We start from the raw sequence: 12,122 nt of genomic DNA, 5'->3' as shown, positions 1-12,122 counted from the left end.
GGGCAGAGCAGGAAAGGCAGGGAGGCCCCCTCATCCCGTCTTCAGAATGTTCCACGCCAGCCCCCCACCAGCCTCCACCACTGCCAGACCTGGGGCCATGGGCGCCCAAGCCGCCATTCTTTGTGACCCTTCTAGGAGAATTGCTCAATGTTATTCTCATGTGTTCTTAATTAGAGACCTTGAACTCATTCACCTGCGGAGTGGCAAGTCCCCCCCCCAGGGCCAGCCATGCCTGCTGCAAACACCCACACGTGTCAGGGCTGCAAGGGGCCAGCCACACGTGCTCCAAACCCCCACATGTGTCAGGGCTGCAAGGGGCCAGCAGGGCCTGCCAAGGAGATGTGCCCAATGTCCTCCCTTCCTGGGCACAGCCCTGACAAGAGCCGCTGCAGGGAGGGTGTGGGATGGTCAGCAGGGAGCCCCAGGGCCAGGGGTGTCGTGCTGTGGAGTGAGACTGAGGGACACCCGTGGAGCCAGCATGCTCACGGGCATGTCCCTGCAGCCCCCAGTGCCCACACCCCTGGCCAGCCCCGCTCTGGGCTCTAGGGACTCACCCGACAGCAGCTGACGGGGACGTAAGACACCAGAGCGCTAGAGCTTGGGGAGCCCCGCGCGTCTGAGCGTCCCTCATCCAGGAGTGGAGGCTGGGCGGAGTGGGTGGCGGGTGGGTGTTCAGTGCTGCAAACGTGGATTTCGTCCCTGCCCAGGTTTCCTTGATGACAGCAGGAAAATCAGTTCCAGAAAGCAGACCCCTGGCAGCAACCAGCTCACATCTGTTATTGCCTAAAAAAGAGAAGGAGAATGAGAGGAGTAAAGAGAAGGAGAAGGAGAAGGGAAAGGAGGAGAAAGCCAAGGAGCCCAAGCAGGTGGTGCCCAGGCAGCCGTGGTGGAGAGGCCGGGACCAGGATGGCCTGTGCCTCAGTTTCCCTGCCTGTCAGGGTTCTCGGAGGAGCCCCAGCTGGCCTCAGTGCAGAGGCTGGGCCCTGGCCGGCCTCTGTGCCCTGGTTTCTCTCCCTGTCAGGGTTCTTGGAGGACAGTGCGAGGGAATGTCTGTAAAGCACCCTGGCTTGTCCCTGGCGGGAATCCCGGGCCTGGAGCTAGCCACGTAACACACGCAACTTGCACAAAGCACGTCATCCCAGGTCTGCCAGGCTCGGAGGCCATGGCAGTAGACAAAGCCCAGGGTCTGGGTCCCAGAGCAGTGAGAAAAGTATTTTTTCAATCCCATGAAACCTTTCTCTCTGCAAGTATCCACTTCTGAAAGTGCTGGGCAGAGAAACCACTTGGCCGCCCAGCTTCCCAGAGCGGGACACTCACACCCGGACCGTGGCACAAGCACTGCTGAGCTCACCAGTCAGCTGTCACTGAGGGGAGATGCAGGAGGCAGAGGCTGCAGAGCTTTAGCTCCTGGAAGTCCAGAGCCTGGGCACCCCCAGGCCGACTCTGGCTGTGCACAGGGCAGAAAGCTTTGCGTGCACTGCCTGGAAACTGTCACAGGCTGGATCTGGGTACTCGCTGGGGTCTGCTGGTGGGGGGGATGCCGGCTCCCCAGGGCTGTGGCCTGCCTGCTGCACAGCCATGCCGGGGGGGGCAGGGGGACGGTGTCTGCTGTTTCCACCATTTCAGGGAAATCCTGCATTCTTACCTTTCTAGTGTCAAAGCCCAGCTCCTAAGAAACAACTGGAAGACTTACCCACGAGCATAGAAGAGTGGGCTTCCTACTCCTGCCCTGAGGAAGTGCTGTCTGTGCTGAAACAGGACAGAAGTGACTCTACTGTTAACCCCTCAAGTATCCAGAAGCCGGTACGTTGACATAAGGAAAAGGCTCAAGACCTTGGCCACAGCATGGTGTCCCCCTGACCTGTCCCCAGGTCCAGTTTCCACTGTGAACTGTAGCCAGAAAAAGGAGGACAGGAAAGAGTTCCGTCAGCCCCCAGCCCGCTACAGGCCCTCTCAGCACCACTGTCTGCCCCTAACTGCCGACACCCAGGAAAGCCTTCCTTCTTTCCCCACCCAAGTCCAACACGTACCTAGCAAGACAGGACAGGTGTTCATGACAAGCTCCCACAACTGGGTGCTTAAAACAACAGGAATTGATCCCCTCACAGTTCTGGAGGCCGGAAGCTGAAAATCAGTTTCCCTGGGCCCAAATCCAGGTGTCGGGAGGGTGACACCCTCCACCCTCCAAGGGGCCCGGGGAAGGTCCCTCTTGTCTCATCCCGGTCAGCCTCTGTGGTCATGTGGCCTCCTCTTTTGTGCAGATCAAATCTCCCGCTCCCTCCCACAGAAATACATTTAGGGCTCACCTGGACTATCCCGGAGACCCTCCCCGCCTCGGGGTCCTCACCTTATCGCATCCGCAAGTCCTTTTCGCCATTCTGTGGTCATGCACACAGCTCCAGGGGCTGGGACTGGGTGTCCACTAGATATCTGTGCCTTGTTGGGGTGGATTCTCTTTGGTGAGCGTCCTTCACCTGGGACTCCGTCTGTGGGACTGGCCAGGCTCGCTGTGTCCCCATGATTTGTTCCATGCATTGCTGTGGGTGGCAATTACGTGGACAGGCCATGGTCTGGTGTTTGTTCCATGCATTGTTGTGGGTTGCCCATTGCGTGGACAGGCCGTGGTCTGTCGATGTGTTTCGTGCATTGCTGTGGGTGGCAATTATGTGGACAGGCCATGGTCTGTGTTTCATGCATTGCTGTGGGTGACACATTGTGTGGACAGGCCATGGTCTATGTTTTGTGTACTGCTGTGGGTGACCCATTACATGGACAGGCCAGTCTGTCTGTGTTTGTTTCCGTGCACTGCTGTGGGTGGCCCATTGCGTGGACAGGCCACGGTTCGTCCATCCACCTGCTGGTGGATGGGCTGTTTCCAGTTAACAGCTACTACATGAAGCTTTTGTGACTATCTGTGCACTGTGTCCTGGTGCCCACATGCCCCCATGCCTGGAGGACACACCCATCACAGACTTTCTGGACCATGGAGGATGTGAATCTCCACCTGTGACGTTTGGTGCCACACTGCCATGCTGCCCTCCACAGTGGTCATTCAGTGCACTGCTGTGCCTGCCATGGGTAGAGTGGCCCTGTGCAGATCCCTGCTGATGACTCTCCCCTCAATCTCCGCAGCTGGTGGGTGGGCAGTGGCATTCCCCATTGTTTAATGGGACACCCCTGGCCACAGTGAGGTTGGCCTTCAATGCTTCCTATCCTTGGAGGTCCTCTCTTGTGTTGTGCCCTCCAGGCTATTGCCCATATTTAATTAAGGTTTCTGAGTTTTCCTTATTGGTTTGAAGGAATCCTTTATTCTGGAAAATCGCATGAGCAGCCATGTGACCAGCAGATCTGCCTCCACTTCGTGCCTTGCCTTTCCACTCTGTTAAGGAGGTCTTTTTGGGAACAGGGATTAGTAGTTTTAATGTAATAAGAGTCATTAGTCTTTTCCTTTGTAATTAGTCAGTTTTTTGTGTATCCTTTTTTGACGTTTTCATTTCTGGAGGTTGTACAGATACTCTGTTATAGTATTTTTCCAAAAACTGGAAATATTTTGCACCTTTATAGTTTTGCCTATCACCTGAACTTGATGTGTGTGTGGTGTGAGGTAGGGGTCAAGCCTCAAGCTTGGCAGTCAGGGTGTCCTGTTGTTCTGACACCGCTTCTGAAATGTCACTGGCCACCTTCCTTGCTGGCTGCACTGGGCATGAGCAGGTGCCCACCTGTGCATGGGGTTGCTTTGGGGTCTCTCTTGCTTTCTGTTAGCTTTTTGTCCTTGCAGCATCATCTCAGTGTCAATTACTGAGCTTCACAACCATGAGTATTTGGTAGAGAAAATCTCCTTACCTCATTCTTCAGGATGGTTGGGCTATTCTTTTTATTCTCCATTGCATGTCCATGTGTATTTTAGAATCGGTGTGTCAGACCCATCACAAACCCTGGTAGAGTTTTTACTGACATTGCATTGAATCTGTAAGTTACTTTGTGGAGAACCGACATTGTTATGGTGTTGAGCCTTTTGATCCATGGACATGGTCTGTCTCTCCATTGACCTAGGTCATCTTCAACGTCTCTTAACAATAGACCAGAGTTTTCTGCATGGCAGTTATACATGTCAGATTTATTTCTGTGTATTTGAAATGTTTGATGCTGTTGTAAATATAGCTTTGTTGTTTCATGTTTAAACTCCAGATAAACTGTGGAAATGTAATTGTTTTCATTTTGGCCTTGTAAGCATCCATTTTGTTAAGCTCTTTATAACTTTAGTAATTTGTCTGTAGGTTATTTTGGATTTTGTGTGTACATTGTCATTTTATCTGCAAACACATTTTTCTTTTTTGGTTTCCACTCTTTACACTGTTTTTTCTTTACCTTGCCTTATATTCTAGCAAGGACCTCCAGTATGAGGTTGAATAAAAATGGTGATAACATCTATTTTTATGTTGTGCGCCCTATCCCAAAGGAAAGTTTCCAACATTTTACTTGGAAGTGTAATTCATGTTTGTTGTAGGTTTTTATAGATCTTTATTGATTAAGGAAGTTTATTTCTATTTTCTAAGAATTTTAGTCATGAATGCTTTTATATTTTTATCAAATATTTTTCTCCATCTATGCAGATGGTGTTTTCCTCCTTCATTCCTTGAATTAATTACCTTGGTTCTTTCTAATGATTATCACAATAGGGCAGCTTGGCTGTACTGTCACTCACTCTATGTCACCAGCTTTGGTTGGCGGCTCTTCTGTCCAGGGTGTGTGCGTCTGTGCTTGTGAGGAAGATGATGTTTAATTTTCCTTTCATGTGTGTCCTCCTCAGGATGTGGTAAAAGTTATGCTGGCCTTTTAGTCAGTTAGCAGGTGTTCCTTTCTGACTATTGTTAGGAGAAATTTGTATAAGATTGGTGGTTATTTCATCCTTGAATGTCTGGAATAATTCCCTGGTAAAGCCATCTGAGCCCAGAGCTTCTGTTTGAGAAAATTTTAAATTATGCATCCAATTTATTTCATAGTTATAGAATTCTTCAGAGTTTCTGTTTCTTCTTGTAACAGTTTTCATGGGTTGCATTTTTTCTGGGATGTTTTTATTTAAAATGCATTTTGGATATATTGTCATGAAGTTGTTCTCAATGTCCTTGTATTACCTTTTAATGCCTGTGAGATCTGTAGAGCCCTGTCACCCCTCGCTCGCTCTCCTGATCAGCCTCACCAGGAGTGATCAATTCCATCGACCTCTCAAGGGACCCCGTGCTTTCCAGGCCGCCCGCATGGCCCCTCTGCCTGGCTGTCATCCCTGAGGGAATGGCCTCCTCCTAGATTGCCTGGAATTCTAAGGTGCAGCCCTTCAAGAACCCAGCCTGAGAGAGAGAGTGAGAGAGTGGAGCTCTTGGTGGGCCCTGAACCCAGTTTTCTTTTCTTTTTTTTTTTTTTTTTTGAGATGGAGTCTCGCTCTGTCGCCCGGGCTGGAGTGCAGTGGCCAGATCTCAGCTCACTGCAAACTCCGCCTCCCAAGTTTATGCCATTCTCCTGCCTCAGCCTCCCTAGTAGCTGGGACTACAGGCGCCCGCCACCTCACCCGGCTAGTTTTTTGTATTTTTTAGTAGAGACGGGGTTTCACCGTGTTAGCCAGGATGGTCTCGAACTCCTGACCTCGTGATCCGCCCGTCTCAGCCTCCCAAAGTGCTGGGATTACAGGCTTGAGCCACCACACCCGGCCCCTGAACCCAGTTTTCTAAGCCCAGCCTGCAGCACGGTGCAGAGCGCCGCGGGGCCCTCGGCTGTGTCAGTGCCTGATAGCCAGGATGCATACTGACTTCCAGATCTCGGCCCAGTCATTCTTTGAATATTGATTACCCTCCAGTTCTTAGAAGTACGCTTTTGCAACAGGTCATCCAACTTTCCTAATTTCCCACTCAAGAGTAATGGTTTTAACAAACTGAGTACAACATCATAGGAAGCATTAGCTCTTCTTTATATATTAAATGTTTAAGTGGTTGTGTGTGCACACAAAGAAATTCTGTCTCTAGTGAGTCAGTAGTTTTTAGTGGAAAAATGAAACAAACACATAAATTTGAATAAATCCATGAATGGGTGTGTTTCTTGTGGGGATCTTCATACTTGGGTGCTGATGTTCACAAAGATTATCACATGTGACCAAATGAAACCCATGAGTGGGAGAGGGAGGGAAGATAGCACAGCCTCCATCCATCCCACAGAAATGTGCTGAGCACCTGCTGTATGCGGACATGTGCTGGCACGGGAAGGGAGGGGGTTCTCTGAGGAAAGACCCTTATGCTTGTAGTCTACACCCACTCCTGTGACCTCCTGTGTGTGTTATGTGTCCATGTAGACGTACAGTTTGTATTTCCTGGACCACCTGGTCAAGGCCCTGCAGAAGATGTGCCTACACGAACTCACGGTCCCCGTCCTGCAGTTGGGGGTGCTGATTTCGGACTCCGTGGTGGGAAGCAAGGGCCTAGCGGATCTCTACCACCTTCGGTGGGTACAGCTCCTGTTTTGGAGTGTGATTTCCCCAAAGAATACAAAAATGAACAGCATGTTAAAATATTAATTCTGTAGTTGACTGTGTAAATAATAAAGTCCCTGGGACTTGAACACCAAGTAAATAAAAATATTTGAATATAAAAATGGTATTTTTGCTTGGGACGGGAGGACTATTTGATCCCATGAGTTTGAAACCAGCCTGGGCAACGCAGCAAGACCCCATCTCTACAGAAAATTTAAAAAATATGTTAGCCAGGTATGGTGACACACACCTGTTGTCCCAACTACTCAGGAGGCTGAGGCAAGAGGATCACCTGAGCCCAAGAAGTCGAGGCTGCAGTGAGCTATGATCGTGCCCCTGCACTCTAGCCTGGGCAACAGAGCATGACCCTGTTACTAAAAATTTAAAAAATAAAATATGATATTTTTATTGTAAAATTTCTACCCGATCCTTAAGAGAATATTCTTGTTTTAAGGAAATACAGGCCTATCTTGAAGATATTGTGGGTTAGGTTCCGAAACAAAACAAATATCACAATAAGGCAAGTCACGTGAATTTTTTGGCTTTCCAGAGTATATAAAAGTTAGGTTTACACTATTCTGTAGTCTATGAAGTGTGTGATAGCATTATGTCTAAAAAATATACACACATCCATTTAAAATGTATGTGCTAAAAACGCTAAAAAGGCTGGCAATTTCTTAAAATAAGACAACAATAAAATTTGCCACACGAATCAACTCTTTCACAGAAGATTTATCTGTAGCATGCAACACTGTTTGATAGCATTTTACCCATGGCAGAAGTTCTTTCAAAATTGGAGTCAGTCTCTTAAATGCTATTCCCACTTTATCAACTCAATGTATGGAATATTCTAGGTCCCTTTTGTCATTTCCACGCTGTTCACAGCATCTTCACCAGGAGCAGATCCCATCTCAAGAAACCACTTTCTCTGCTCGTCCGTAAGAGGCAATTCTGCATCCATTCAGGTTTTCTCTTGAGACTGTGGCAATTCAGGGCCATCTTCAGGTTCCACTTCTGACTCTGCTTCTCTTGCTGTTTCCCCCACACCTGTCGCTCCTTCTACTGAAGTCTTGAATCTTCAAAGTCATCCATGAGGGTTGGAATCAACTTCTTCCAAATTCCTGTGAATGTTGCTATTTTGGCCTCCTCCCATGAATCAGGAATGTTCTTAATGGGATCTAGAATGACGAATCCTTTCCAGAAGGTTTTCAATTCACTTTGCCCAGATCCATCAGAAGAATCACTGTCTGTGGCAGCTGTAACTTTATTAAATGTGCTTTGTAAATAGTAAGACTTGAAAGTCGAAATGACGCCTTGATCCATGGGCTGCATGGATGCGATGTTAGCAGTGGCGTTAGCAGGCATGGGACAGAATTCGTCTCCTTGTACATCTCCGTGAGAGCTCTTGGGTGGCCGAAGCATTGCCAGTGAGCAGTACTATTTTGAAAGGAATCTGTTTTTCTGAGCAATAGGTCTCAAAAGTGAGCTTTAAATATTCAGCAAACCATGCTGTCAACAGATGTGCTGACATCAGGCTTTGTTGTCCTCTTATAGAGCACAGGCAGAGGCAGAGTACATTGAGCATCATTCTTTTTTTTTTTTTTAGAGTCTTGCTGTGTCGCCCAGGCTGGAGTGCGGTGGCACCGTCTCAGCTCACTGCAAGCTCCGCCTCCCAGGTTCACGCCATTCTCCTGCCTCTGCCTCCCAAGTAGCTGGGACTATAGGTGCCCACCAACATGCCTGGCTAATATTTTTTTTTTTTTTTTTTTTTTTTTTTTTTTAGTGGAGACGGGGTTTCACCATATTAGCCAGGATGGTTTCGATCTCCTGACCTCGTGATCTGCCCTCCTCGGCCTCCCAAAGTGCTGGGATTACAGGCGTGAGCCACCGCGCCCGGCCAATAGAGCATCATTCATAAAGGCCCTGGGATTTTCAGAATGGTGAATGAGGACTGGCTTCGACTGAAAGCCCCCAACTGCGTTAACCCCTAGCAAGAGAGTCAGTCTGTGCTTGGAAGCTTGGAAGCCAGGCATTGACTTTCTCTTCGCTAGCTATGAAAGTCCTAAAGCCATCTTCTTCCAACAGAAGGCTGTGTGGTCTACAACGGAAATCTGTTGTTTAGCGTGGCCGCCGTCGATGCTCCTATTGGCTGGATCTTCCGGCTAAACTTCAGCGTCTCCGTCAGCACTTGCTGCTTCACCTGGCACTTCTATGTTATGGAGACGGCTTCTGTCCTTAAACCTCACGAGCCCACTTCTGCCAGCTTCAAACTTTTCTTCTGCAGCTTCCTCACATCTCCTGGCCTTCGTGGGATTGAAGAGAGTGAGGGCCTCACTCTGGATTAGGCTTCGGCCTAAAGGAATGTTGTGACTGGTTTGGTCTTCGGCGCAGACCATGGAAACTTTTTCATGTCAGCACTGAGGCGGCTTCACTTTCTCGTCATGTGTATTCATACGTTCCCTGTAGGAGCTTTGAATTTCCTGTCAGGACTTTCCCTTTGCACTGACAACTTGGTTAACTGGTGCAGGGGCCGAGCTTCCCGTCTGTCTCCACTTCTGACACGCTTTCCTCACTGAACTGAATTCCAGTCTGTCTCCACTTCTGACACGCTTTCCTCACTGAACTGAATTCCAGTCTGTCTCCACTTCTGACACGCTTTCCTCATTGAACTGAATTCCAGTCTGTCTCCATTTCTTACACGCTTTCTTCACTGAACTGAATTCCAGTCTGTCTCCATTTCTTACACGCTTTCCTCACTGAACTGAATTCCAGTCTGTCTCCACTTCTGACACGCTTTCCTCACTGAACTGAATTCCAGTCTGTCTCCATTTCTTACACGCTTTCCTCACTGAACTGAATTCCAGTCTGTCTCCACTTCTGACACGCTTTCCTCACTGAACTGAATTCCAGTCTGTCTCCATTTCTTACACGCTTTCCTCACTGAACTGAATTCCAGTCTGTCTCCATTTCTTACGCGCTTTCCTCACTGAACTGAATTCCAGTCTGTCTCCACTTCTGACACGCTTTCCTCACTGAACTGAATTCCAGTCTGTCTCCACTTCTGACACGCTTTCCTCACTGAACTGAATTCCAGTCTGTCTCCATTTCTTACACGCTTTCCTCACTGAACTGAATTCCAGTCTGTCTCCATTTCTTACGCGCTTTCCTCACTGAACTGAATTCCAGTCTGTCTCCATTTCTGACACGCTTTCCTCACTGAACTGAATTCCAGTCTGTCTCCACTTCTGACACGCTTTCCTCACTGAACTGAATTCCAGTCTGTCTCCATTTCTTACGCGCTTTCCTCACTGAACTGAATTCCAGTCTGTCTCCACTTCTGACACGCTTTCCTCACTGAACTGAATTCCAGTCTGTCTCCATTTCTTACGCGCTTTCCTCACTGAACTGAATTCCAGTCTGTCTCCACTTCTGACACGCTTTCCTCACTGAACTGAATTCCAGTCTGTCTCCACTTCTGACACGCTTTCCTCACTGAACTGAATTCCAGTCTGTCTCCATTTCTTACACGCTTTCCTCACTGAACTGAATTCCAGTCTGTCTCCATTTCTTACGCGCTTTCCTCACTGAACTGAATTCCAGTCTGTCTCCACTTCTGACACGCTTTCCTCACTGAACTGAATTCCAGTCTGTCTCCACTTCTGACACGCTTTCCTCACTGAACTGAATTCCAGTCTGTCTCCATTTCTTACACGCTTTCCTCACTGAACTGAATTCCAGTCTGTCTCCATTTCTGACACGCTTTCCTCACTGAACTGAATTCCAGTCTGTCTCCACTTCTGACACGCTTTCCTCACTGAACTGAATTCCAGTCTGTCTCCACTTCTGACACGCTTTCCTCACTGAACTGAATTCCAGTCTGTCTCCATTTCTTACACGCTTTCCTCACTGAACTGAATTCCAGTCTGTCTCCATTTCTTACGCGCTTTCCTCACTGAACTGAATTCCAGTCTGTCTCCATTTCTGACACGCTTTCCTCACTGAACTGAATTCCAGTCTGTCTCCACTTCTGACACGCTTTCCTCACTGAACTGAATTCCAGTCTGTCTCCATTTCTTACGCGCTTTCCTCACTGAACTGAATTCCAGTCTGTCTCCATTTCTTACGCGCTTTCCTCACTGAACGAATTCCAGTCTGTCTCCATTTCTGACACGCTTTCCTCACTGAACTGAATTCCAGTCTGTCTCCACTTCTGACACGCTTTCCTCACTGAACTGAATTCCAGTCTGTCTCCACTTCTGACACGCTTTCCTCACTGAACTGAATCATTTTTGGCTTTTCCTTTAAAGTGAGAGATGTTTGACTGTTCCTTTCTTTGGAACACTTAGAGCCCATCGCAGGGTTACTAACTGGCCTAATTTCAAAACTTCTGTGTCTTGGGGAATAGGGAGGCCCGAGGGGAGGGAGAGAAATGGGGGAGCAGCCAAGCCGTGGAGCAGTCAGAACCCACGGGACATTTGTCAACTCAGTTCACTGTCATATATGGGCGTGGTTGATGGTGCCCCAAAACAATTATAATGGTAACCGCAAAGATCACTGAACACAGATCACCATAACAGAATCATAATAATATTTTGATTTTTTGAAATATTTTGAGAATCACCAAAATGTGACACAGAGACACCGAGTGAGGAGGTGCTGTTGGAAAATGGTGCCGATGGATTTGGACACTCAGGGCTGCAATTTGTAAAATATGCAGTATCTGAGCAGCACAATAAAGCACAGTGTGATCAATGGAAGCGTGCCCGGGCCACTGAAGGATCTGGGAGAAAGGCTGCACGTTGCATCTTCAGCTTGCTCAGATATCCCAGGGGCAGGAGCGGGAGAGGAAGCTGGAGCAGGTGTGGTCATGGGGCCAAGAGGGGCTACCGGGGCCTGCACAGGGATGCTTCCTGGCGTCTGTGCAACTTTCCTGCTTGCCTGAAAGCATTTTACAAGAATAGGGTTTTCAACAGGAGTCAAGGCTTCTCTGCTTGTGGTGGTGGGTGCTGAGCCCACCTGAGGGCCGCCTCCTCTCCTCGGACGGTATCCAGGAGGCAACAGATAATGCCTCACACGAGATCTGTGAAGGAAAGGGAAAAAATCCCACCTGAAATGTGATGGAGCTACCTGGCACTTTTCCCTAGTAATTTCGCTTACCTTGAAAAATGATTGAAAATATCATCCAAGTATGCCTCGATGTTTTAGTTGACCATTTTCTGTGAAACACCCCAGTAGCTTTGTTTCTGGCTCCCTCCGCTCCTGCGCGGCACTGACTCTCCCGGCCACACTTCCCACAGCCTCGCCCACGTGTGCTCCGAGCTGACGCTGAGGGAAGCAGCTGTGCACCATGAAGAGGCTGTCGGGCAGGTGTACATCAGCGAGCTGGAGCAGGCCAGGTGGGTGCCATCCCCCCCCGGCGCCGCCTGGGGCTTGGGTCTTGGCCTTGGTGTGGCCGGGGAAAGGCCAGCCACCCAGCCACCCTCTGCCCTGCACTCCTGCCCTCTGGGGAGAGCGAGCACTTGGGGACACAGCTGTGGCTGGTTCTCCTGGGTCATGCTGGAGGTGGGAGCTCGTGGTGCACAGATAACCCATATTGTCTGTTGTA

At 49.0% G+C, this 12,122-nt stretch overlaps 1 protein-coding gene across 1 annotated transcript in view; it reads left to right on the top strand.

Moving 5' to 3' along the window:
- The window catches only part of CFAP46 (cilia and flagella associated protein 46), a 118,538-nt gene that overhangs the window by 60,237 nt on the left and 46,179 nt on the right, over positions 1–12,122 (top strand). The window contains 4 exon segments of the mRNA XM_010382769.2: positions 708–866; positions 1,654–1,803; positions 6,341–6,489; positions 11,815–11,913. Coding sequence (XP_010381071.2) covers positions 708–866; positions 1,654–1,803; positions 6,341–6,489; positions 11,815–11,913 — 557 coding nt within the window.

This window comes from Rhinopithecus roxellana, chromosome 11 (genome assembly GCF_007565055.1).
Source record: "Rhinopithecus roxellana isolate Shanxi Qingling chromosome 11, ASM756505v1, whole genome shotgun sequence".
Lineage (NCBI taxonomy): Eukaryota > Metazoa > Chordata > Mammalia > Primates > Cercopithecidae > Rhinopithecus > Rhinopithecus roxellana.
Note: the sequence above shows the minus strand (reverse complement) of the source record. Positions and strands in the feature narration are given on the sequence as shown.